This window comes from Pan paniscus, chromosome X, assembly GCF_029289425.2.
Source record: "Pan paniscus chromosome X, NHGRI_mPanPan1-v2.0_pri, whole genome shotgun sequence".
NCBI lineage: Eukaryota > Metazoa > Chordata > Mammalia > Primates > Hominidae > Pan > Pan paniscus.
In genome coordinates, this window is record NC_073272.2 from 71,583,927 (window position 1) to 71,610,963 (window position 27,037).

Genomic DNA, 27,037 nt, shown 5'->3' on the forward strand with positions numbered 1-27,037 from the left:
TTTACCCTAGCTGCTTTCCTGCCCAGCTAGCTTGGCTGGAGCACGGTATTTCAAGAACTCTAACTTTCCCTCCACATACCAGAGCCTGGCTCCCTACGCTCCTTCCTCTGAGGCTTTCTGCATCTCTGCTCACCTCTTGAACCCAAGGCAGCCCCTTATTCGAGGTCTCACCTTTCCTGTTGGGAAGAGACTGGATAAGAAGCAAGGTGACAACTTATATTCCTTTGGCTTCTTCCATCATACATGCAGACCCACTCTAGTCCTGGCAAGGGAGGAGGGACTCTGCTGTGAAGTGACTCCATTGCAAATACTTGATGTTTCCTTGACGAAAGCCAGGGCCATCTCATTGATGAGGCTGGAGTCAGAGCAGACTAGGCTGGGGGAAAGGGGGTAGGGCCAAAGCTGGTGTGCTTGGAATTGGGCTTGTTATTATAGATCTCTGAAAGATTCATCAGCATCAGGAATCAGAGTAGTGAGGGAGGCTCAGCGACCAGGCCCAGTCCAGGCCTGCTGTGCTCAGACAGTGAAGCTCTGACCACACAGTCTCCTTCAATCTGCTCGTACCTCATTTCTTCTTCTCCAGAGCAGAGATCAGTCTAAACAGCGCATAGGTCAAGGAAAAGTATCCCTGGAGAGTCCAGCCAAGTCCCTGCTTCCTCCCAGTTGCTCTCTTGGCTCAGGTTTGAGTTTGCCAAATAGAGAATTTGGGGTTTTTATTCTGCAACTGGATTTTACATTTCAGAAAGGGTACAAGTCTTTTGCCCATTTGTTGATTCTTATTTTAATCAGAACCCAACTTTTCTAATATCCATGTTCTAATTTACTAAACAAGAAACAACTATATGCTGAAAAGGGAAATCGGATTACGCTTTTACTTTATTTTTAATTGACAAACAATTATATGTATTTATGGGGCACGATGTGGTTTGATGTATATATATTAATACATTGTGGAATGATTAAATCAAACTAGTTAACATATCCATTACCTCACATATTTACCATTTTTCTGTGGTGTGAACATTTAGAATCTATTAGCAATTTTGAAATATACTAGTTGTAGAACCTTCTTGAACTGCTTCAGGGACAATTAATTATCTGAAGGAATGCATGAAAACAGGCCACGCTCAGAATCATTAATGTAGATGCAGGTATTCTGTTCAAAGTGTTTTACTGGCCAGTGTGGTGGCTCATGCCTGTAATCCCAGTGCTTTGGGAGGCTGAGGCAGGAGGATTGCTTGGGGCCAAGGAGTTTAAGGCCAGCCTGGGCAACATAGGGAGATTCCGTCTCTTCAAAAAATAAAAACTAAATTAGCAGGAGTGGTGGCACGTGCCTATAGCCCTAGCTACTCAGGAGGCTGAGACCGGAGGATCCCCTGAGCCCAGAGTGAATTCAAGGCTGCAGTGAGCTGTGACCACACCACTGCACTCCAGCCAGGGTGACAGTGGTAGATCTTGTCTCTTAAAAAAAAAAAGTGTTTTGCTAATGGATTATAAAGGATTATAAGGATGTGAACATTTGTAAGAGGAAAAATGAGAAGAGAATGAAGAGAAGGAAGAAACCGAAGTACACCAAAGTCAAAGAAGTGGGTTAGAGGAGAGTCAGATGGGAGCTCAGTGTGTTGAAAATAAGCGTTCTGAGTGGAAAGGTCCTAAGTGCACGAGGACATATGCCCACGTACTCTGGTTTTCTGAGGACAATAATGTGCCCCCTCTTTTCTGCCTTCTGGAATGGAGAGAAATCAGGCCGTGACCACAGGGTTGCCCGCACTGAAAGCACATCTCGGCTCCTGTAACCCTCTTCGGAGAGCATCCCAGCAGCCCAGTCTGGCCAGGGATAGAGCCTATCCCAGCTGGCGGACCCTACCAGAAGGAGGCGTCCCTGGGCTCTCTTTTTGCATAAACTATGGAGTGGCGTCCCTCTATCTGAATTAAGTCTATTGTTCCAGAAAATGGGTTTGTTTCTATTCATCCACTCCAATGGCTTTACAATGTCCAGGCACTGTGGGACTCCCTAGAGACATTGTCTTCTTGAACAGTCGAATAAGATATTTGGTTCTTTGGTCCTTATTTCCAAGCTCCTGGGTGCTAGAAGGTTGTATTCACAGCCTAGTCTAGCCCGTGCGTGGCACCGAGTACGTTTGGGAAAGGAAATCTAGATCAATAAAGTCAAACTATTCGGTCGGTCTTCGCTGGTTACCCGCTGGTGTGGGCGCGGGTGTGCTTGAATTTTTTTTTTTTTTTTAAATTATGAAGAAAAAGTTTAAGTTAAAAAAAAAAGCAAAAAATAACTTTAACCATCAGAACTGGGAGTGGAGCTCCTCAGGAGGACCGGGGCACACATTCTACACCGTACCTTACGTCCCCCCTCACGCAGACATTCCTTCTTTCACGCTCCAGCTCGCTCTTTTTACTCCTACTTCCCTTTCTCCCTCTCCCGGATCAAGCGTTAATCTGCGAATCTCTGACCGCAAAAGAAGAAAAAAAAAAGGTGGGTGGGGGGATCCCGAAGTAGCAGAGCTAGGAGGAGGAGGAGAAAAGAGAGGAGGAGGAGGGGGGAGGAGGAGGAGGAGCCCGGCGAAGCAGAGTCAGAGGGACTGGTGGCTCCGGCGAGTGTGCAGCCCCGGGGGAGCCGGCGCTCTAGGCGAGGAACCCGTCAGCCCGCCTACCCGCCCGTCGTCTTTGGCGCCCGCACGCTCTCCGGCCCGCGCCCAGGGGCCTGCTACACCCGGAGCTGGGGCCGCCGCTCAGGGGCGCTCGGGCCAGGGGCGCTGCTCGGGGTGAGCCCGCCGCGCCGCCAGGCTGGTCCCCTGCGCCCGCGCCCGCGGCCGGGATGCCGTTCTACAGGCGCACGGTGGTACCCCAGCGCCTGTGCCCGCGCAACCCGCCGCAGCAGCTGGCGGAGCTCCGCGACGTGAGCCACCTGGCAGCGCTCAGCCTGCTCCGGCAGCTCGCCGACCTCTGTGGCCACTCGTTGGCTCTGCTCGAGGACCTCGAGGGGCACCTGCTGGCCCTGGGGCGCCGCACAGACAGCCTGTACCGGCGCACCGTGCGCCTCCGCCGCCGCCTTCCCTGCCGCCTGCTTGGCCCGGAGGAGGACGAGGAAGAGCTAGGTAAAAACGGCGCCCCGGTGGCTCGCGGCCCCGCGTCTACCCCGCCTCTAGGGGCGCCGGTCGGCGCTTAGCGCTGTGCCCACCCTCTCCCCGCCTCTCTCCGCCCCTCCCCTCCCCTCCATTCGGGGAGTGAGGGGATCCCATTTCCCCGACCCCCGCCTCCGCCCCAACGTCGCCCTACCGCTGGAACTTCCTGCTCTTGGACCCGGTCGCGCCGTCCGGAGTGGCCCCGTGCCCTTGGGACTCCCGACCCTGGGGTTGGTGGCCGCCTCCTGGGGTTTTGGCTGGGGACGCGCTGGGTCCAGGACGGCTTGGGCGATACTCCCCCTACCCGCCCACCTAGCCCCAGGCCCTCGGCGCCGTCCTCATCGCCGCGTCGGGAGCTAAATGGCCGAGCCGCTGGCTTCTTTGCTCCTGTCTAGGAGCTCGGCCACTTCAGAAAGCGCGCCGCAGCCGACCGCAACCTACGCGGCGGCAGGAGCCGGCGGTGGTGCCTACAGGCTTTAAACCTGTGCAACCTCCCGCTGGAGCGTGGACGCGGCTCCCACTCACAGGAGTGTCTGAGCGTCCTCCCGCTTGCTTCTCTCCGCACGTTTTGGGCCGCTGTGCTGGGGAGTGGCCGGGAGGGGGGAGGGGAGAATGTCCGGGGCTTTGCTGACCCCCTACCCACTACCGCTAGGGTCTGGCTGTTATTTGCTGGAGAGAATCATTTAAAGAAACTATCATCAGTTTCCTGAAGCGCATTCACTTTAGGAATCAGCCATGCCTGAGAAACACCAGGTTTCAGTGGTGCCCTCACTGAGCACGCGGGACGTGTGAGAGGGTAGGGGGGCTACGCGAGCCCTTGTCCTTTACTGTTTTGGATCCCAGCACTTTACACGGGGAATCCTCTGTCTGTGGAAACGCAGTGCCCCTGAGACTGTGGGACTTCTGCTGAAAGCAAGGGGACTGAGTAGGCTGGAAATGCTGACTACAGCTGGGGCATGCCAGGTACCAGGGCCAATCGGTTCCTCCAGAAAGCTGGGGAGAGAAGGAGCAGTGTGGCCAGAAAGTTTCCGATGGAGGCAGAAGATGACTGCTGGCTGATTTCTGAGTGCAAGCTTCCAGCTAACTTGGGAAAGAATTGCCTGGGCCAGCCCCTCTTCATTGCAGACCCCACCCCATCCCCACCCCTTCCAGAAGGACTGGAGTCAGGCCCTGGCACCTCTCTTCATAAAGGTCTCTGACCTCTGAGGTAGATGGCAGAGGTCTCTGGTGGAGATAAATGAACTGAGTCCTATTGGAAAAGAAAGGTGGAAGCCACAGATGACTGCCAGATGGAATGTAGACGTTGGACCAGGAGCCTCTGCATGGCAGGGGCTCAGTTTTTTGCTGGGGTCCCACTGATTACAGGATTAGTCTAGGAGAAATTTGATAAGTCAGCTTGAGGAGTAGTTTTCAAAATCCCTACACAGTTTGCAGAGAGCCACCTACTGAGTTCAGTAGGGTAAGTTAAGGACAGTTTTTTCAACTCTACCTTCCTGTCCACTGAATTAGCAAGCCCTTTCCGTGGGAGGGAAGGCAGGGCTTCACCAAGTCACCTTTGGGACCTAACCCTCTCCGGTGATCTGCTAGGTTAGAAAGAGATGGCTTTATGCAATGGATAGCTTGCAATGGAGAGGAACAATTGTTAAGTTAAATTACCACTGGTTTGGCTTCTTGGCAGTTTTCAAGAGCAGGAAGAGTGGCCATCTCTCATCCCTGGTGTGGCCTCTTGCTTTTGAGAATGTACATGTCCCATGGCTCAGAGGCACCCAAAGGACTCTTGCATAAATGGAACACAGCTACCTTCTGTAAGTTGGTGAAAAGGTCTGATTTTCCATTTTCTGGTCTAATGCCCTACCCTAGACTCCCCTTGAAGTTCTCAGTGCACACTTTTCTCTTCAGGAGCTGTGATTGGGTAGCACTGAAATTAGGCCTTCTCAGCAATGGTCTGAACATAAGTGCCAAATGCAAAGAGAGTTGGGGAGCATAATCAGTGCACCATCTGGCCACTCCCTTGTCGCTCAGGCATAAGCTTCAACAGGGTGTTTAGCAAGCCGAATATTAGATTTTGACCGTAAATAAGTAAATAAATGAACATTGTCATGTCTTGCCCTTTTTTCTTCCCTATGCGTTTTCCTCCTAGGATTCCCACTCCCTTACTGACCATTTTGCTGGGGGTCAGCATTTTACCCTGCATATCCTCCATCTGTCTGGATTGCCCTCAGATTCTTCCTCTAGCTATTTATTTTGACCATGGGGCAGGAGAAACCTGGGAAGGTGGGAGGAAGGTTGGAAAGCAACATGGCCAGAGTGAATGACAGCTGACAGGCCAGCAGTATATAGCTTCCCTGCAGTGACAACTTGGCTGCCACTGACTGAGTAGTGGCAAGTCAGACTGGCCCATAGCCTGCAGGCTGGGCTGGGGCCCTGAGAAGCAGCAGGGAGAGGACAGAGAGAGGAGGAGCGAGATAGAGGAGGAGAAAGTGGATGCTGAAGAAGTTGAAGGTGCTTCTCTACACAATCACAATCATGGGTCATGCCCCCACCATCTTCAAGGTTACAGGGGTGGACTGGGCTAGGCTAGTTGCCTCGCAACATCCCACCCACTCCACTGAAGGCTGTTCTTTGGTAACTTGAACCCCTTTGAGACTGCCCTAAAAGCTCTTGTAACTGGTATGGTGTGGGAGATGGGGATGGAAGGAGGAGAGGGTAGACCACAGGACTGCCGAAGGCCCCTGTGGTTGTGGATCTGTGGCAGTTGCCACACCCTAGGCATGGCCCTGCCTATAAGTTGAGGTTTTCCCCACATCTGGTTTTGAATGTGTCCTGTTTTATGGCATCTGTGGCCTGTACACTGGGTTCTTCATCTAAAAAATGGTGTAGTCAAAGCCATTGGGAAATAGCTCCATGCCTGCCAGCATATGCTGAGTCAATCTAAGCTTTCCAACTTCTCCCTTGGAGATCTATATAATGTTTGTAGGTGCTTAGATGATAATTACAAAAGCAATCAGGCCATCCGCCTAGGGATATAATATCTCCTTTGCCATCAAGGAAGTCACTGAAGGGCTAGATTATTCTAGGTATGTTTAATAACACTGGAAAACTATCATGTTACCCTAGCTCATGAACTTGCTGTGGAAAAGATGTTCTGTTGCTTCTTACAATTATTTTGGCTTGAATACAGCCAGTTGGGTCCATGGTGAAAACTCCCTCTTCATCTTTATGTAAAATTCCTACTTCTTGATTTTCCAACTTTATGGCAACTCTGGCTCCAAATCAGAAAGGACAGCTGGTTTATTTGTGTTTAAATCATAATTCCAGTGTGAGGATAGACTGTTGTAAATCTATACGGAGATGAAAAAATGAAAAAAGCACCTCCAGACTGCAATGAGTTTGCCATTAGATGAGGTGTTGTGGACCCTGAGTCTGACCGTCCTTGCTAATGAAGATGAGTCAGATGGAGTGGGGAGGGTGGCAGGAATTTGGGGACTTGGAACAGGCACTCAGCCAGGGCTTACTTTGTCTCTGTGGTACGTTTCATCCCGAGGCTCTTGGGACAGAGGGTTGACAGAGTATGGAGGGGGAAGCAAACCCATTTTCTTTTCTCTTCCCACCCCACCCTGCTTTCCATTTTCTTTTTAAATACCATGAAATTCCTGGTCTGATTCATGGTATTTCCATGTGTTGAAAACATCTTCCCTGGAAATTTGGATACCAAAATGTCCACTAGAATTTCTTCCACTTTAGAAACAAGACATTTAATCTTCTCTTTTTTAAGACACATGAATAGCTAAAGTGATAAAAGTGTCAGGATGTTGGAATAGTAGAGTAATAGGAGAAGATTCAAGTTATGGCTCTTGGGCTCAACCTTGACCTTGACGACATTGATTAGGTTTTAGGAGGAGAGTGGTATATTTACATCATCTGTTCCTGTACCTCTCTGGTGTGGTACCAACAATTCAGTCATTAACCACCATATGTGTCATAACACTTGACATCCCGGACCCAGAAAGGGGAAGGTACCTGTCCAAAGGCACCCAGCTGGATCAAGACCTTCAGTAGTCATGAGTGCTGAAAAGATTTTAGTGCATCCCCATATGTAATTCCAAGTGAAAGCAATACTAAACCTTTAAACAAAAATGTTACTCTTTTTAAATGACTCAAAGCTCACATGGATGTTGAAATTAAAATATCTTACTAGATTCTTTCTCCCTTCCTCTCTGTCTTTTGTACCCCTGCTGTTGGTGGCCTAATCATGTATTTAATCTGCTGATTTGGGAATGTGGTACCGGCTGGGTCACACAGCAGGTCAGTGACAGGAGGCCTCCACCTAGAAGCCATGCGTTCTGACAACCAGACTAGTGCTCTGCCCTCTGCAGTGATGCTAAGTTCAAAGTCAGTTGTTCTTTGAGAGTCATTTTCTTGGCATTTTCTCTAGTTGGAACTTGTCCAGGATGAGAAATAACTCCTGTTACCTTTAGTAACTGAGGGCACCCTGTGGTTCTGTAGTTGTGGCCGGGGGTGAGCTGAAGCTGGAGAGGAGAAAGGAAGGTCAAACTTTCTCATATAGAGAATATAGAGAATAGGTGTGAGGCAACAGGCTCTCTTGTTAAAGCAAAACATAGTCTTCTTTGAATGGAAAATTGCTCCAGAAAAAGGATCTTCAGGTGGGAAGGGGTGGCTGGCCAGTGACCCTGACACTGTTGCAATCCCTCCTGATCCCTCTGCCATCTTTATACCTGTTCTTCTCCCTTGTAGCTTTCAATCCAGTTGTAGACACTACTTGCCACACACCTGCATCCTGACTATTTTCTGTTATTCTAGTAGAGGCTAGTTGGCATTTCAGAAGGCACCTTTTATTAAAAACCAATGGGAACAAGAAAGTAACATTATTACCAAAAGTGCATTTAGCATACACATTTACAGGGTATGGATTTCTTATCCTTCAGTGCTCAAGTAGCTTAACAGGCTCACTGGCTTTGCTGCTCTATTCCCTTTCTGAAGGCCTCAAATAATCTTTTCCTTAGATCATTATTTTCTAGCCTCGAAAAGTGGGCACAACTGCATCTGGACCCTGTCTGACCTTTGTGCTGGGTGCTAAAGACCCAGAGGTGAATAAGACCCAATGTCTCCATTCGAGGAGCAGCCAAGCTGCAGAGGTAGGTGCCATCTCATTCCTGACCACATCAGCATGTGGTGCCTGGGAATCAGGTCTTATTTAGGTGGAGGAGAGCTGATAACCAGAACCAGGACCCTAGTTCACATACCAGAAGATTCTTCTGCTCAGTCCGGTTTGGCGTCCAAAGATGGAATTTGGACTTTTAGAATTCCCTATGGTAAAAACAAAAATAAAAACCAATCTGTCATTCTGTTAGTGTTATTGTGAATTTAGCAATGCTTTTAAATGAATTTGCAGTTTTAAACACTATAATGTTATCTTCATGCATATGAAGAGTAGTGCTTATTCAGTCCATAGACAATGCTTGGTGGATCTGCAAACTAACAGACTTCTTGTGATAACTCTATGGTCCTCTAGAGTCCTCTACTGTCAGTTGGGAATCGCTGGCCTTCCTGGTTCAAGCTATCAGCTCTCCCCTGCTCTGTGAAACTCCGCAATTTCACTCAAATAAGCCCTCATTGAAGTTTTCAAGTTAGAGGGCACAGGATGGCAATCTTAACAGTCAAGACTACTTTAATAATGCCACAAACAGGAGGTATGTTTATTAAGTGTACAGGTAGTTTGCAGTAAAGTGCTTTGTATGAGGTCATGCACAAGACCACTAGGTATCAGTCAGTTAACTTGGGAGGTTTGAGCAATTAGGCAGCTCTTCCTCCCTCCCTTCCTCTCTCCCTCCCCCCTCCCTCCCTCCCTCCTTTCGTCCCTCCCTCCCTCCTTTCCTCCCTTCCATTCCCTTCCTCCCTCCCTCTCTTTCTAAAATGTAAGCTCCTCAATAAGATATAAGCTCCTTGAGGGTAGGAGTCTTTATCTGTTTTCACTGTTGTGTCTCCAGCTCCCAAAACAATGCTTGGCACCTAATAGGCACTTAATAAATACCTGTTAGATTGAATACCTTCTTTCTTTCTTTCTAGCCATTGCACACTTATTGAGTACTTGACTCTGGGCCCTGCCCTGTGCTGATTTCTGGGGGTACAGAGTAGAACTAGGATGCAGGCCCACAGTCCAGTGGGGAGAACAGTGAGCCATAGTGCTGTGGAGATAAGGTCTAGGCTACCGGGGCAAGGCAGAGGAGGCACACCTGACTCAGGACAGAGGCTGAGCGAAGCTTCCAGGAAGATGTGATGTCTGAGTTCTGAAGGATGATCTGGAGCTGGCCGTTGAAGGTTGAAGAAGGCGGGGGAAGGAATTCCTGGCTCAGGAAGTAGCCTGTGCAAAGCCCTGGATATGTGAGAGAGCTGGTGTGGGGGAGGAATTCACTGCCAGTGATTCAGGAGGAGAGGGAGCAAGGCACCTCCTGACTCAGAATAAGCCCCCAGGGTGGAGGTGGGGTGGGAAGTTCCTCACATCCTGTTTGTTCGTCAGGGAGTTGGATATGAGGGTCTTGAGAAGGTTAAACTGCATGGTTCAAATGAAGTTGTAATATTAACTAACTGTGGATTTTCTTTATCTACATTCAAGTTTTCATTATCCTTGGGCAGATGAGACCCAGGCAACCTCGGCTCCTTCATGCTTTGCAGGGCCAGGCCCTGGGCCCCTCTAAAAAGGCTAGACAGAGCAGGAGGGGCTCCGAGCCACAGTGAGAAAGAGAGAGAAAGCAAGAGTCTACCTGCCTGTGTGTCCCCGGCTGTGTGTATCCAGTTGCACTCCAAAGCTAAATGTATTATTTATGCCCCTGCTTTTCTGTGAGTGGGGAAATTTGAGGCTTGACGATATCTTTTATTATTATTTTTCTTTCTGAATAGCATAGATTCTTCAGAATCGTCTGTAATTCATCAAGGGGAAAATCAGAAATTTTTTTTTTTTTGAAAATGGACTCAAAGAGGAGATGAGTTTTTAAAAAATATGTATCATCTGTTTTTATTTTGACTGGAATCATTTGCTTCTGAGCACAGTGTAATTAGCTGCCTGACAATTTATAGCCTGATCCCCAGTAACTGAAACATACCAAACTCAAATTATTCCCCCAGACTAGGAGGCCCGGAGGTGATTGAGGTCTCCTTACGTTAACATCCTCTGTCCTTGGGGGCTGAGGGGGAGGGCAGTTCTCTGCCCTTGCAGGAGGTGGTATCTCTGAGTTGTCAGCAAGACAGGCCTTGTTGTTATACACTGAGTGTCGCCTTTGACTCAGTAATTCCATTTCCAGGATTTTATGCTAAAGAAATAATCAGATATTGTGGGGGGAAAAATGTGCAGGGAACCCCCACTGCATTTTTTGGTTATTTGCATTAGCCAGAAAAAGGAAAATAACTTACACATTCAATAATAGGGGAATGGTTATATAAATTTTCCTAGGTCTATGTGATAGACTAATATACAGCCATGAAAAGCTATGCTCTAAATGAATTATAAGGCTACATGGAAATGCACAAAATAATGCTGAGTAAAAACCAAAGATAAAATTTACTACTGTATATAATATCGTCTAAAACAGAGCACCCACACAGACACATACACATAAGAAGAAACTGGAGAAGCCTATGCCAAAATGCTGACAATAATTATCTCAGGGTGATGGGATTATGGGGATGAGTGGTAGTATTTTCCTTCTACCATTCTGTATTTGTCAAAATTTCCCCAATCAACATCTATTACTTTTAGTAAATAGAAAAGACAATGGATGACATGTTAAGGAAAAGGATCTTTGGATTTGGGATCGTCAGCTTCCAGGTGAAGTCCCACTTGCCCAGCACCTACTATCTGACTCTAGTGTCTCTGAGCCACAGTTCCTCATCTGTAAAATGGGGTTAAATACTACCCAGTTTACAGGGTTGTTGTGAGGATCCAAAATAATATATGTATTAATGAAATGCCTGGTGCCTATGCTGCAACCATGGACACCATCACTAAATACTAAGAAGGTGAAATTCCACGAAGCTTGCTGAAATCCCTGGATGGGGGTACTGTCAAGATGAAGTTATAATAAGAATGTTCCTAGACAGCTATGAATTGCAGCCATTCTTCCCTTTTCCAGAATATGTAAAGAATGTTTGTGTGCCCACGGAGGAGCCGCATCTAGCCTTTGAGGCTGTCAGCTCATCTTTCCCAACCCGAGGATTTTCCTTTCCTCTGACTCCTCCCTTCATTCTCCCCCACTGACATCTGTTCACTGCCTCGCCAACCAAGGGGGAAAACATTCTTTGGAACTGAAGCTGAGGCACCACCAAGAGTCAAGGCAGCTATGAGATGTTTATTGTCATAGAGAATATGTGGTGCTGGCTGACCACAGAACCTGCCAGGCTGGGATGCCAAGGAGGGGCTTTAATGAAGCAGCAGAGGATGGATGCAAGCCGCATAGCCAGGCAGCGTCCCCTGCCTTTGGGCAGAGCTCTTGTCCAAGTGTCTCGCTGGCTCTCTGTTTTCTTCCCCTTGGGATGTCTGCATGGCTCCTGGTTGAGCTCACCAGTTTTACAGAACCAGCCTGGTTTATGGGTGAAGAAACACCTTCTCACAGAACTTATGGGGCCTAAGCGTGTTTCAGTAAAGTACTGGGCAGTTTGCCTGAGGGCCCAGCATGCCTAACTCTCACCAGCGTGGATATGAAGCAAGGAAATCCTGAGCTCACAGCCAGGCAGCCTCAAGGACATAGGCACACCTCAGCAGTGTCTACAAGATGCCCTGGCCACCAGGCAATCCAGCCATCTCCCTGGGTAGAATCCTTCACACTGCATGTCTGATTGCATTTTTCATTTTTTAATTACAGCCGTAGACTCATATAGACTCTGACTGCCAATCTAAAGCACCTAGAGAGTTTTTTTAATTGTTAATGTTTTGCTAAATTCTTAATAATTATACAAAATCATTATGTAGACCAATAGATATTATTGACCAAGATATAGTGATGCTTAAAACAAAGTCCTCTGTAATCAGTACAACATGTTGGTAGAATTTACCCTAAATGTTAAAAAAAAAAAAAGTACTAATGCTGTGGCTCCACCCCATACCAATAAATCCAGAATTTCTAGGGGATGAGGCCCAAGAAACAGTACTATTTAAAAGTTCCCATGTGATTCTACCGTGCAGCTTAGGTGAAGAACTCCTGTTATAGATGTTAAAGCTGGGAGAGACCCAGTTTCCTGACTTATTTGAACACGCAATCCTTTACAAATTATACTTGTGGATAATGAGCACGAACTATGATGCAGACTTAGATTAAAGTAAGTGACAAAAAAAAAAAATGGTCTCGCAGATGAATTAATTGTAAGCAGTAATAATGCGAGGTTAGGTTACATATATATTTTGTTTTTGTTTTTTTTGAGACTGAGTCTTGCTCTGTTGCCCAGCTGGAGGGCAGTGGTGCGATCTCGGCCCACTGCAACCTCTGCCTCCCAGGTTCAAGTGATTCTCCTGCCTCAGCCTTCCTAAGTAGCTGGGATTACAGGTACCCGCCACCATGCCCGGCTAATTTTTGTATTTTTAGTAGAGACGGGGTTTCACCATGTTGGTCAGGCTGGTCTTGAACTCCTGACCTCGTGATCTGCCCACCTTGGCCTCCCAAAGTGCTGGGATTGCAGGCGTGAGCCACCGTTCCCGGCCAATATATTTTTTAACATTATAAGAGAACATAGGGGTTGGGCACAGTGGCTCATGCCTGTAATCCCAGCACTTTGGGAGGCCGAGGCTGGTGGATCATCTGAAGTCAGGAGTTTGAGACCAGCCTGGCCAAACATGGTGAAACTCCGTCTCTACTAATAATACAAAAAATTAGCCGGGTGTGGTGGCGCATGCCTGTAATCCCAGCTACTCAGGAGGCTGAGGCAGGAGAATCACTTGAACCCGGGAGGTGGAGGTTGCAGCGAGCCGAGATTGTGCCATTGCACTCCAGCCTGGGTGACAAGAGCAAAACTCCGTCTCTGAAAAAAAAAAAAGAGAGAGCGAGAACATAGGAAATTAGAAACATGAAACCATTTTATTTTATTAATAAAAAGGATAAATATATGATGAGGTAGAGTAAAACATCTTTTATTTTACATATTTTGGTTATAACACGTCATCAAAACCCACTAACATTTTAAACAAGAATAGCATTTTTGTTTTCTTACGTCACCGCCACTTAATATCACCCATGATGTTACTGGGTTGGATCCCTACACCAGGTCAATCTCAACTTATTTTTCTTTGCAACAGAATATAACGACTCCACTATGCACAAGTTCATCGGAGTATAGGCAAGAGGAAAGAAACTTCCAGTCGTAATATTTAGTGTTCTGAAATAGGCTGTGCCAGAAATTCCAAATAGAAGTTGGAATGGTTGCCTCCAAATCAACGTCTAGATCAGACTCTGTGCTTTCCCATGTTCTCTGATGTGGCACACTCTTTCATGCAGGTAGATTATTGTGTTAATAATACGGCATAAGAGTGAAATGTATTATCCACATTTGTATTTTGTATTTGTATCCACAAATATAATTTATAAAGGATTGTGTGTTCAAATAAGTTGGGAAACTTTGGAGTGGTCTCTCCCAGCTTTAACCATCTATAACAGGGGTTCTTCATCCCAGTTGCACAGTAGAATGTATAAATGTATTGAGTATTTTTAATCCCATTTATACTTCAACAAATGCAATGCAGAAGAAAGAGTATTTATCTTTTTTCCCTTCATGATCGCAACAGAAATAGTTTTAGAATGTGGATCTAGGCCAACACTCACCCAGAGAAAGGAAGAGGACTGGGGCAAAGGGATCTCTGGGTAGGTGGCTGTGTGTTTGGATTTCCAGTGCAGAACCTCTCTTGTGGCTATTTTGGGGTCCTGAGACATCCACTTATGTGACCCTGTCAGCAGCCCCCCTGGGAAATACGAAGGCAAGGGGGACAAAGGGAAAGGGAGAACTATGGGGGGCACTTTTGGCATCCCTCCATAGTGTGATCAGAGAGGGGAGATGCTAAAGGTAACCCCTGTAGTTTGCCTCCCAAGCAATACTGTACATCGAGGATGATAAATAAGGCATCAAGAATAGGCTGTAGGTGGAAGAGGTGGCACGGGCCTGTAGTCCCAGCTACTTGGGAGCCTGAGGCGGGAGGATCCCTTGAGCCCAAGAGTTCAAGGCCAGCTGGGGCAACATAGCGAGAACTTGACTGTATTTAAAAAAAGAAAAAGAGGCTTCAGCATCTTCAGAGGAATCTGTTTAAGAAGGCTGAGAAGGGTGTGTTCAGGAAGAGTTCCACTTGAAATGCTGAAAATTGAAGAAAAGATTAAATACTGAGAAGTGGGAAACATTCCAGCTCCCAGGAAACTTACCCATTAAGAGAACTCATTTCTTGAGGATTTTGGATAGCAAAGTCTCCCTGTATTCCAATTTCCAGCCTGTATTACCTCTTGGAATAAAGAGTTACATAAGTTTACTGGCTGTTGCGAAATAGCCCAATGAAATCTTTTTTCCCATAATTCTGAGTTAATGAAAATGGTAGATTTAGGAAACAAATGTTATTGGCTTGCACAGAGGTTTTATATTTTGTGCCTGTAGCTTCCAGACTACCTAATGCACATGGGGTGTGGGGTCATGAGGGAAGGGGAAGAGCTAGTGAAGGAGAAGGATCTCTTTGTCCTATTAAATATTTATTTCACTCTCGTAAGATGCCAGAGGGAGCTGGTAGAAATTTGGCAAGCAGGTGTCCCCTCCAGGTAGAGGGATGGCAAAGGGTGCTTTCCCTGGGTGGATTAATTAGGAGAAGCCACTCTTTTTGGTGGAATCTTTAGACAGGCACATCCTCTGGGAACAGCAATTAGAAAAAGTCCCCTTTTCTGGTAATAAGTATTAAAATATGGAGTATCCTCTGGGTGGACCAATTTTAAAAAGTCACCCTTTCTGGGCATAGTAACTAGATAAAGGTACTTCTTCCTCCATGTGCAGTCAGACAAGGCATTGGGCTTGGCTGAATTGTGTCTCCAACTTGAGACCCCTTTGCAGGGTACCCTTGTAGGAATACGACTTGCACAACAGTATAAGTGGTCCTGTAGTGCCAGGTGCCACCAGGCACCAGGTATACAGAAATATGTCAGTGATATACCCTGTTCTTGGATAATTTATAGGACAGCCCCTCTAAATCCCCACTGGCTTTAACTCGCCCCATCTGCTGCCAGCTCCACCCCTCCTGCGTCCCTGTTGGCAGAGCTACTCTCTATGGTGATGAAACATCCACCCTCCAGATGCCCAGGCTGCAGGCTGTTGTTTGACGTGGCTGTGCTGCTCCTGTCTGGGGATCCAGGCTAAATGTCTGCTTTCCACAATGAACAGCCAGAGTTACTGGTTAATTGTGGTGGCTCATTGCTTCTGGGTTCTAGATGGGAAAACATGGAAATCATTTAACACTTCACTGTGGCTTTAAAACTTTTCTGTGTTCTGTTTAAATGGGCTTTGAAATGGTGAGTTTTGGTGTAGCTGAGATATTTCTGCCCTTTAATTTTCCTGTTCTTTAATAAAGGAAAGCAGTTTATCTTTAATCTGGTGATTTAGAGCTGACTCTGAGGGATAATTCCTACCCCACTCATTGTACTATAACTTTGCCAGGCTTTTTGCCAGGTATTGGTGATACCAAAGTGAAAAGACTTACCTTTTGCTCTTCAGTCTTAGCATTTAGTTGGGGAGACAGTATGGAAGAAGACAACTTTGCTGCAGACCTTGCTACAGACCCTTTCACATAGGGTCCAATGTGAAAAGCACAGAGTACCGAGGCAGGGAAGGTTTACATAGCATTTTCCTCTCGTGTCTTCCGGAAAACTCTTATTCCTTCCTCCAGATTTCTATTCAGGCATTCCTTCCTGTTTACAGCCCTCTCTGACTCCCTTCACTATGTTCCTGCTATGCTTTTTTCACTATGTTCCTCCAGGTAGCCTACCCTATGGGTAGGAGGCAGAGACTGCCAGTATGTATTGACCATTTTTGAATTCATGTTTATTTCCTTCTTTTACCACCTCTTGAAAAGTAATATGACCCTCTTCTTTAGAACTTGAAAGAACACCCTGGCCATCCCTTGGCCTAAGATAAACTGGAAGCTAGAAGTTAGAGGTCTCTTCCTAGGAGAATTAAAGCCCATCTTAAAAGTTGTGAGGATTTGGAAACAGAGTAGAACTATTGAGGCCTTCTGATCCCAATACATTTAGATGAATATAAAGAGTTCCTTCTAGCTCAAGGGAAATCAGAATTACATTAGGTGGTTGTAGGCTAGTGACCGGCCTTTGAGAGTAGAAAGAGCCCTGATTATGAATTTGGCTTACTTTGCTAATTTTGCCCAATGTAAGCCCAATTCCAGTATTTGCTAATGGAGGTAATTTTTGGTGTTGAGCCTCTGTTTTCTGTTTGTCAGGAGGATCAAATGAAAGCCTGTATGGGAAAAGGCTTTGTAAACAAAAAATCACCCCCCCTCCCCAAATGTTATGTATTATCATCTTTTAGGGCAAGGGTAGTGGCTGACTCATTCCTTTTTCTTCAAAATCTAATTTGGAAGTAGGCACACTGTGAATGTTTGTTGAATGATTAACTGGCCTAGTAAGAGATGAGTTTTTGTGTTTCTTTAAAGCTCTGCATGTTATCTAATAAATCTGCTATATTAGTTAATGCCTACCCTTAGCTTTTTTGGTAATTTTTGCCATTACCAATACTGTGAACCTCGTAACACCCAAGAGGTGGTTATTGACTCCTAGATATTTTGCCTGCAATAGGATATACCAGTGCCAAATTGACAGTGGTGTCTGGGCTGATGCCTCTTGTCTTAAGAGCTTAGGTTTCCCACCAGACTCCTCAAGGGTTGTATTTTATTCCTGTCTGTTTTCCCCCACTGCCCTGGTATGCAGTAAGTGCTCAATACATATTTTCTGAGTGACTAACAGAGAGAGGGAGTGGCATGTTTTTGCACTTTTTTTTTTTTTTTTTTTTAAGACGGAGTCTCGCTCTGTCACCCAGGCTGGAGTGCTGGAGTGCAGTGGCGCGATCTCAGCTCACTGCAAGCTCCGCCTCCCGGGTTATGTTTTTGCACTTCTATTTGGCCAGCCAAATAAACTCCAGATAGCAGAAAGTGATAGATGTCACAGCTAGATCACCCTCATCTTACTTTTATACTTGAGATGACACTCCTTTTCTAATTTAAAAAACCTTTGGACAAAAACCCATGTTTTTATTGTTATCTTTAAGAGCTTTCTGTGTGCCTGACAATATATACATCATTAACTCATTTTATCCTCACAATGATTGCATGAAATAGTTACCATTATTATCTCAATTTTCTTGATAAGGAAACAGGCTCAGAGAAGAGTAAACAATTTAGAGTTATGGAGTAAGTTGAGCATCCACAATTTGAATGCCCATCCATGTTCTCCATCACAATCAGTGGGGAATAGATTTTACTGAAAGCAAGGATCAGAAAAGAAATGTGTTTTTACCACTATCAGGGAGGAGATTTTGTTCAATGCACTGAGTTGGGATAGGATCTGATGGAGGGCTTTCTAGTGGATTGCAAGAGATTCAGCAGGAACATATCCAATGAGATTAAAAAAAGAATTAAAATGTCTGGGGGGGCACAGGGAGAAAAAACAGGAAATTGAATTTTCTCTGTGAAATTAACTAGCATTTTTGCCTTTCTTTCTAATTTATGAAGCTCTTTTACATTTGTTATCTCATGTGATTCCCATGACAACCCTGTGAGTTATTACTTCTATTTGAGAAATGAAAAAAATAGACTCAGAGATATTAAAACTGACCTGCCCACAGTGGCAAGTGGGAAGTGAAAACCAAGAAACCATTTGCACTGTTTTAGGTGGTGGAGATACAGGAGTGAACAAGAGAGGCCAAAATATTTGTCCTCGTGGAACTTACTAGGTAGATAAACTATGATTTATTTCTTTTCAATTACCTTCTGTCAAGTAATAGATATTGGTTTTGGTTTTCAACCTTAACTGTATTTTAGAATCACCGGGCACACTTTGAACAAACATTGATGTGTGTGTGTGCACACACACTCAAATTTTAAACCTGCTCTCGGGGGTTTTAGTGTGCAATCAAGCTCAAGAACCGTTGGTTTAGAGCAGTGGTTTTCAACCTTGGCTGTTCATTAAAATCACCTTGAGAATATATATATATATACATACACCAATGTCTGGGCTTTACCTCTGAGGCTAATTAAATTAAAATCTCTGTGGTTATGTCCAGACATGTGTACTTTTAAAATGTGCCTCCTCAAATGGTGCTACTGAGTTCTGGGTGTGGGGTTTACATGAAGCACTTGAGATAAAGAATAGCTTGGTCCCATTTCACAGACTGTGCCCCTCACCTCTTGAGCATATGAATCATCGGTCCTTCATTCTTGCAACAAAATGTTTATTGAGTACCTGCTGTATCTCTGGTGAGTTCCTTCTCTTTCCTGGGTCCTGATTCCTCCCTTTGTAAAATGAGAGACTGGGGTGTCTCTGAGACTTATTGCAGCTCGGTCTATAATTCTACAAAGGAGAGTGGGCTGGGAACGTTAGTGGCTCAGAGGACCCACTCTTGGAGACCCAGGTTAAATTATTTGTCCTCTTGACAGTACTGTATGCTTCACTTGAGAGACAGAAATTCATGAAGTTCCAAAAATACGCGAGCAAGCCTTCTCTCACTAAGCAGTTTGTCCACAAGGAGCAGATGGAATCTTCTTCCTTCGTCTCATTCACCATCTTGCTGACCATCGGGTTGGCAGCACAAATGTGCATATGAGGGCCGGATCAGAGGGAGGGACTCAATGGGGTCAGGCTGTGAAAGTCAGCCAGAGGGAACAAGAACCAAAAATGTGCCTTGAAGATCAAAAGCACCTGGAAGCAGCAGAAAGCGAGCTAGAGGAAAGCAGCCTACCACTTGGCCTAATTTTCTTTTGCACCTAGAGTTGGTTTAACACTGGCAGAAGACGGATAATAAGGATAGCTGTTGAGAGGTAGCAGAGTTAGCATAGCAGTGAAGTGCTTGGGCCTTGGGGCCACCCTCTCTGGGTTTGAATCCTCACTCTACTACTTGTTTTCTTTCTTTTTTTTTCTTTTCTTTTTTTGAGATGGAGTCTTGCTCTGTGACCCAGACAGGAGGGCAGCAGCGCAATCTCAGCTCACTGCAACCTCCGCCTGCTAGGTTCAAGCGATTCTTCTGCCTCAGCCTCCTGAGTAGCTGGATTACAGGCACCTGCCACCAAGCCTGGCTAATTTTTTTACTTTTTTTAGCAGAGACAGGGTTTCACCATGTTGGCCAGGCTGGTCTTGAACTCCTGATCTCAGGTGATCCACCCGCCTCTGCCTCCCAAAGTGCTGGGATTACAGGCCTGAGCCATGGCACCCGGCCCTACTACTTGCTTTCTTTATGACCCTGGACAAGTAGCCTGACATCTCTTTCCATTAGTTTCTCTATCTGTAAATTAGGGATCATTATAATAATAGTACCTACTTTATAGACATGTTATGAAGATTATAAGCCTGGCAGGCATTAAATATTTGTCACACAAAATTTATAAGTAATACTTCTAAGTGTTGAGCACTTTACTTGTATTTGCTTCTTAATCTTTGCTTTATTTGAAACAGGTACTATTTTCCCAATTTTGTAGATGAAGAAATCCAGGCATGGAGATGTTGTCACTGTGTCATTAACTAAGTTAGTAGTTATTGCAAAAAATGAGCTAACTAGTAAGCCACAGAGCCAGGATTTGACCCTGGGAGAATTGATTCTTTAGTGCCCACTCAACTGCAGGATTGTATAGGACTGTACACAGCCATTATCTTAGGCTTGATACCTGAAGATAAAGGAACTGAATTGGGCCCTGGAAATCCTGAAAAGGGGGAAATATGGGTCTCACCCAGAGGAGTTGACTCTGTGGGTAGGGACAGCAGACATATGCGTAAGAAGACTGCAATAAAAGATGCTTTGTGCCTAATGTCATGGGAGTTCAAAGTGGCCAGTGACAGGTTTGTTGTGATGCTTGGCTTTGGACTGGATCCTTGATGGACATACAGAGTGTGCCCTGGGCAAGGGGAGTTGCATGAGCAAAGGCAAGGAGGTAAGGCTGTGGATGGCATTTTTGGAGTTGGGGAAAGCACTGTTTCCCCTCTACCATATGGTATAGAAGCCTGGGGTGGCCCCTCAAACTTGGTGCCAAGGTCGAGGGGCACCTGGTACTACTGGGCCTCTTTTTGGGACCCCAGGGAAGCAGATGGTACAGAAGCATAAACTTGGGCTGTCATAGGTGGTTTGGACATCTAGTCCAAACCCTTCATAGCATAGATAGGGAAACTAAGGCCCGGAGAAATGAAAGACTTAGCCCCAGCAAGCCAGCAGCAAACTATGGAAGGTTTTGTCAGGCCAATATTTCTGCCATGCAGTGATGCATAAGAGAGCCTGGGCCATATCCTGGAGATATAATTGAGTAGCACACAAATCTACTGTAGTACCCAGAAGTCTTCTTCAGAACTTGATTCCAAGTTTTCTTCTGCTTTAACTCCCCATACTGTCATAGATGGAGTCTTAAACATGAGGTTTGGCAGACCTACCGTGGAGGCAGTTTTACAGGGCAAGCTGAGAGGAAGACAGGGCAGGGACCCAACATGATGTGAATTATCCCCTAAGACTTTGAAGTTCTCAGGTGTTTTCATAATTGTTTTTTAAGCATGAGATAAAATACCTAGGCTTACAAAGGAAAACAATGGTACTGAAAGACAGTTATCAAAATACTTTTTAAATTGTGATATATAGTAGTATATGTGCTTCTTAGCATATTTCAAATTACAAGATCTAGCACTGGGTCTTATAATTACCAAAATATTGAATGAGTGAAATTTCAAGATACCTTCAACAACTGTCATATGATCTGTGATTTCTATTACTGACAAAGGCACAGGTATTGCTAACACTTCTGTGGTTTGTTGCCTACATTCATCATTTCAATTAGAGTTTAGTGAAAATAAACAGTTAATTATTTTCACATACAAGTTCACGGGCCTCCTGAACTCTCTTCATGTAACACCTGGTTAAGAACTTAATTTAACTCGTTAAGAATCCCTGTCCTAAGGCAAAGCCGAAGCTGGAGAACTGACCCAGCATGGGATCTTAATCCTGCTCTAAGAAATTGACTTGAAGGAGGCGCTTGAGTGCCCTGAAACTCTACTCAAGATTGTAGTGTGCATGGATGGTTTTCATTAGTGCAACTCACTGAGTAGTTCTGGCTCTCTTTCTGTTTCTTTCTCTTTTTTTTTTTTTTCTTTTTGGCAGTGGGGGACAGTGTCTTGCTCTGTTGCCCAGGCTGAAGTGCGGTGGCATGATTATGGCTCGCTGCAGCCTCAACCTCCCAGGCTCAAGTGATCCTCACCCCTCAGCCTCCCGAGTAGCTAGGACTACAGGTGTGTGCCACCACACCTGACTAATTTATGTATTTTTTGTAGAGGCGGGGTTTTGTCATGTTGCCCAGGCTGGTCTCAAACTCCTGGGCTCAAACAATCTGCCTGCTTCAGCCTCCCAAAGTGCTGGGATTATAGGCATGAGCCACCACGCCCAGACTCTGGCTGTCCTTCTTCCAGGAACATGGCAGGATTGCACTTCCTCACCCCCTTGCAATTAGGGGTGGCCATGTGGCTTGAACCTCATCATATTCAGAATTGATTCCACATTCTATCTGCCCTGCCCACCTCTCTTACCTCACCTCCCACCCGTTTCACCGGGTCCACTTCAGCTGTGCTGGCCTCATTTCTGTTCCTCACCAAGCATATTCCTGCCTCAGGATCCTTGCACTAGCTGTTCTTTTTGGCTGGAACACTCATTCCCCAACTCTTAGTATGACTGGCTCATTCTTAGCCTTTAGAACTCACTGTTCACCTTATTTTTAACAGCTTTATTGAAAATAATTCACATACCATTTAATTCCCCCATTTAAAGTGTATAATTCAGTGCCTTTTAGCATGTTGGTGGAGTTGTGCAACCATCACCACAATCAATTTTAGAACATTTTCATTACCCTAAAAGGAAATTCCATTCCCCTTACTGGTCCAATTCCCCATCTTCCCACCAGTCCCTGGTAACCACTAATTTACTTTGTGTCTCTATGGATTTGCCCATTTTGGAAATTTCATATTAATGGAGTCATATAATATGTAGTCTTTTGTGTCTGGCTTCTTTCACTTAGCATGTTGTTTTCAAGGTTCATCCGTGCTACAGCATGTATCAATACTTCATTATTTTTTATGGCTGAGTAATATTCCATTGTATGGATGGACCATAGTTTGTTTATCCACTCACACATTGAAGAGTATGTTTCTATGGCTTGTTCCTATCCTTTGGCTATTATGAATAATGCTCCTATGAACATGTGTGTTCAAGTTTTTGTGTAAACATATGCTTTCATTTTTCTTGGGTATGTACCTAAGGAATGGATTTGCTGGGTCATATAGTAACTCTACATCTAACTTTTGAGGAACTGCCAGACTGTTTTCTACAGAGGCTGCACCATTTGATATTCCCATCAGCAATGTACAAGGGTTCCAATTTCTCTGCATCCTCACCAATACTTGTTATTTTCTGAATTTTTTATTATAGCCATCCTAGGGAGTGTGGAGTGGTATCTCATTGTGGACTAAACATCTTTTCATGTGCCTAGTGGCCATTTGTATGTCTTTTTAGATAAATGTCTATTCGAGTCTTTTGCCCGTTTTTGAATTGGGTTGTTTATTATTTTGTTGTGGAATTATAGTTCTTTATGTATTCTGTATATTAATCCCTGGTCAGGTATATGACTTGTAAATATTTTCTCTCATTCTGTGAGTTGCCTTTTCACTTTCTTAACAGTGTCCTTTGATGCACAGAAGTTTTTTAAATTTGATGATGCCCAAGTTACCTATTTTTTCTTTGGTTGCTTGTCCTTTTGCCATCATATGTAAGAGACCATTGTCTAATCTAAGAACGTGCAAATTTACATGTTTACTTTTAGGAGTTTTATAGTTTTAGCTCTTATATTTTGGTTTGTGATCCATTTTGAGTTAATTTTTGTATATGGTGTGAAGTAGTGGTCCAACTTCATTCTTTGCATGTTCTTGGATATCCACTTGTTTTAGCGCCTTTTGTTAAAGAGACTATTCCTTCCTCCATTGAATGGCATTGGTATCCTTGTGAAAAATCAATTGACTGTAGGTGAATGGGTTTATTTCTGGACTGTCAATTCTATTACTTTGATCTATATGTGTATCCTTATGCCAGTAGCACATAGTTTTGAAAACTTTGATTGCTTTAATTACTTTTGATTACTTTGTAGTAAGTTTTGAATTGGGACGTGTTAGTCCTCCAACTTAGTTTTTTATTTTCAAGATGGTTTTGGCTATTCTGGGACCTTTGAATTTCCACATGATTTGTAGGATCAGTTTCTTCATTTCTGCAGCACTGCCTTATTTTTGCCCAGCTGTTTACTGTTTATCAAGGATATCCACATTCATTTTTTCTTTCAACAAATATTGATTGAGCACCTACCATGTGCCAGACACTGTGCCAGGTGCTGTGAACAATTAGCTATGGCCCTTGCCTTCAGGGAGCTAAGCATTTAGTGGGAGAAGCAGACATTAGTCAAATAATCACCAAAATAAATTTTAAATGAATGATAGAAATGATTGACTTAGTCGTGGGGGACCAAGAAAATCCTTCCTGGAGAAATCAATAATTAGGAAGGTGCCTGAGTTGGAGGAGATGTATGGGAAGAGTATTCCAGGCAGCGAGAACATCATTCTCAAAGGCGAGAAAGGAGGATGCTTTTAAGGAACTGCAAGGAGACGAAGTTGATGACCTACAAGCACAAGAGAAAGAGCAGCATGAGATGAGGGCGAGCTGCCTGAGGGGGACCAATTCTACAGGGTCTGTGGGCCACCGAAGCAAAGAAGTAACATGATCTGATTTTGATTTCAAAATGCTCACTCTGGCTGCTGTGCTGAGAATGGACTGGAGAGGGGTGTGCAAGATCAGTGCCAGTTAAGAGGATATTACCGTAGTCCGAGAGAGAGATGAGAGAGGGCTAGATGAAGGTGGCGATGGCAACCCTGCAGAGGAGGTGGACAGATTCACAGATGCCAGAGAAATGGAGGAGGTTTCAGAGTCAGTCCTTGGTTCTTGAGGCCTATGTGATGGTGTTGGCAGGGGTGGTCTTCACCAAAATAAAGAGTACATGAGTGTGGGTGGCTTTGGAGGAATCATTGTTACTGAGTTTGAGATGCCTTCCAGATATTATTAAGTTATCTGATCCTCACTCCAAATCATCCCTATGAGAAAGGTGTAAGACTCTTCTCTTCATTTTGCAGATGAGGAAACTGAGTACCAGAGAGGTTATCATGGTTTGCCCAGTGCTGGCCTGCCAATAAGTGGCAAAGCCAGACCAGAATCCTGTTATTCTAAGAACAACCCTTGTGCTTTTTCTTTTCCATGACACCAGAGCTGACTCCCTAGAAAGGCCCATCCCAAATAGTTTCCAATAATAAGTGAAGATCACTACTAGGACTTCTCCCACAGACACCAAGTGTTTCCCAGCCCTCCACACCTATGCTCGCAGGGAAGCATTGGCCTCCTTTTTACAGAATTCATCTCTACAGCATTGCTACCAAGCCCCTCCAGGAGTGTTTAGATCTTCCAAGTATCTGATTTGTAAACCTGGATTTGTTGTTTGTGCACAGAGAGCTACACTGCCTCTTTTCCCAGTGAGAGTCGCCCTGTCCAAAAGCCTTCCTGTTTCTCTACTGTTAGAGACAAGGGTCACCTGTCAGTAGTCAATGTATGGAAAGCTGAAATGCTGAGACATTGAGCCAGAAGATGGATGACAGAAAGACTAATAATAGATGACATGTCAAGGTGCACTTAACTTTTTTTTTTTTTTTATGTTCAAGTAGAGGACTGTGAGGAGAAGGAATTGAACAGGTGGCAGGAAATGGGGTGCAATGAAAAACTAGGAGAAAGTAAAACAAATACATAAATTCGAGGAGTAGGAAAAAGAGAAAATAAAGTAGTGAAAGACATAGGTTGGGGAGGAGATATCCTAGTTTCAAATCAGGCTCTGACATTTATTAGCTGTATGATCTTAGGCAAGTTGCTCAGTGTCTCTAAGTGGACATAAAATTGCACTAACTTTATGGGGTTTGTGTGAGGATTATAGCGAGAGCATGTAATATCCTTGCCACAGTGCCTGGCACAAGATAAGCACTCGATAACTGTCAGCTGTTACTATGACGTGGAAGCCCTTCCTCATTTCTGCTGCCTCTGCTTCCCCCAGCTATCCCCAGGCAGGTTCATTTTGGCCAGCTTGGTTCACCATTCCAGCCACTGAGCCAAAATCCCAACTGAGGCAGGAAATATTGCGTTGGCTTCAGCAGACCCAGGAGCTGGGGAACTTCTGACAACAGCTGGACTCTGCATTGGTTCCTGGGGCTTCTTGCTGCCAATTTGATCTGCGATCAAGCACCTCCAAGAGCGACCCTTGGAGATCCATGCTGCCTCTAGGTTGTTTCCTCCTCCCTTCCTTTCCTTCCTCTTTCCCTATCACCCCCACCATATTGACTTCTACTAAATTCTGCCCTCTCACTCTTCTTTGTATTCCAGTTCTCCTCCAGGACCAAAGTCCTGTCCTCTATCCTCGTTTTGGTACAGATTTCCTGACTGCTGAGCAGCCTACTTGCTTGACTTCTTTCATCAATACCATGCCGCTTCCCAGGGTTTACATAACTAGGTTTGTTAATTGCACACTCTGAACATTGTACTTCACTCAGCCAGCTCCCTTTTCCTTGTAGAGCAGTGGTTAAGATAATCCTTTGGGATCTCACACTTCTTTAGGACTCAGTTGAAGCCATAATGCCTGCTCCCAAAATACACGTGAATTCAATGCACGTGGATAGGCTAAGTTATGCTCCAGTGGCCACCACTATCAAATTCTCACTCGCTGGAACTGTCCGATGTGGATTGATGGGAGGGATGTGTTCTTCTTAGTCACTCAGTAATCCAGGCTGGTGGAGCTTCCCTCTTGAACATGTGCTTCCATGGCATGAAAAAGAGGTATAGGATCTGACTTAACGTTTTTAAAAGATCCCCCTGACTTCTGTGTAGAGAATGGACTGTGAGGCAGCAAGGGTGGAAGCAGGGAGGCCTGGAAGGAGGCCTGGTTCAGAGGACAGCTGACGGTGACTTGAGCCACACAGATGGCAGTGGAGGGGGAAGAAGTAGATGATTTAGGATCTGTTTTGGAGTAAAGCAGACAAGATTTTCTGCTGGATTGGAGATGGGGAGTAAGGAGAATAAAAGAGTCCAGGATGACCTCCAGGTTTTTGGCTTGAACATCTGGTTAGATGGCGTCCATTCTTAACTAGCATCAAAACCACAGAATCCTTGACTTTGTCAAGACATACCTGAGTGATAACTGAAAGGAGCCTCAGCTTGGACTTCTTTTAGGGTGCCCTTCCAGCTGTTTTGTAACAATATAACTGGCAGGACCCTTTTTTTGTTTTTCAGGCAAGCTGTTCAGTAAAGGACACTCATGCACACCCACATGTTCACAAACACACACCCACACACATCACATGTCACACACTGCTGTGGCAGCCCTTTCTGGACCTCACACAGCACCATTCCCGGGAGTCCTTCAGGGTCTCTTACATGGTCCTGTCACTATTTTTGTTTCTTATACAAATATTTTGCTAATGATTCTCAGTTTAAAAACAACAACCATGGCTGTACCCTCAAGGAGCCTCATCCTAGGAAGCAGCCCTCTTCTGTTT

The 27,037-nt window shown here is 45.1% G+C and overlaps 1 protein-coding gene across 1 annotated transcript in view; it reads left to right on the forward strand.

Annotated features, from left to right (window-relative positions):
* Positions 1-1,100: 1,100 nt before the first annotated feature.
* The window catches only part of NHSL2 (NHS like 2), a 241,997-nt gene continuing 216,060 nt past the window's right edge, over positions 1,101-27,037 (forward strand). The window contains exon 1 of the mRNA XM_063601902.1: positions 1,101-3,113. Within this exon, the coding sequence (XP_063457972.1) occupies positions 2,834-3,113 (280 nt within the window). The 5' untranslated portion in view covers positions 1,101-2,833. The remainder of the gene's footprint in view (positions 3,114-27,037) is intronic.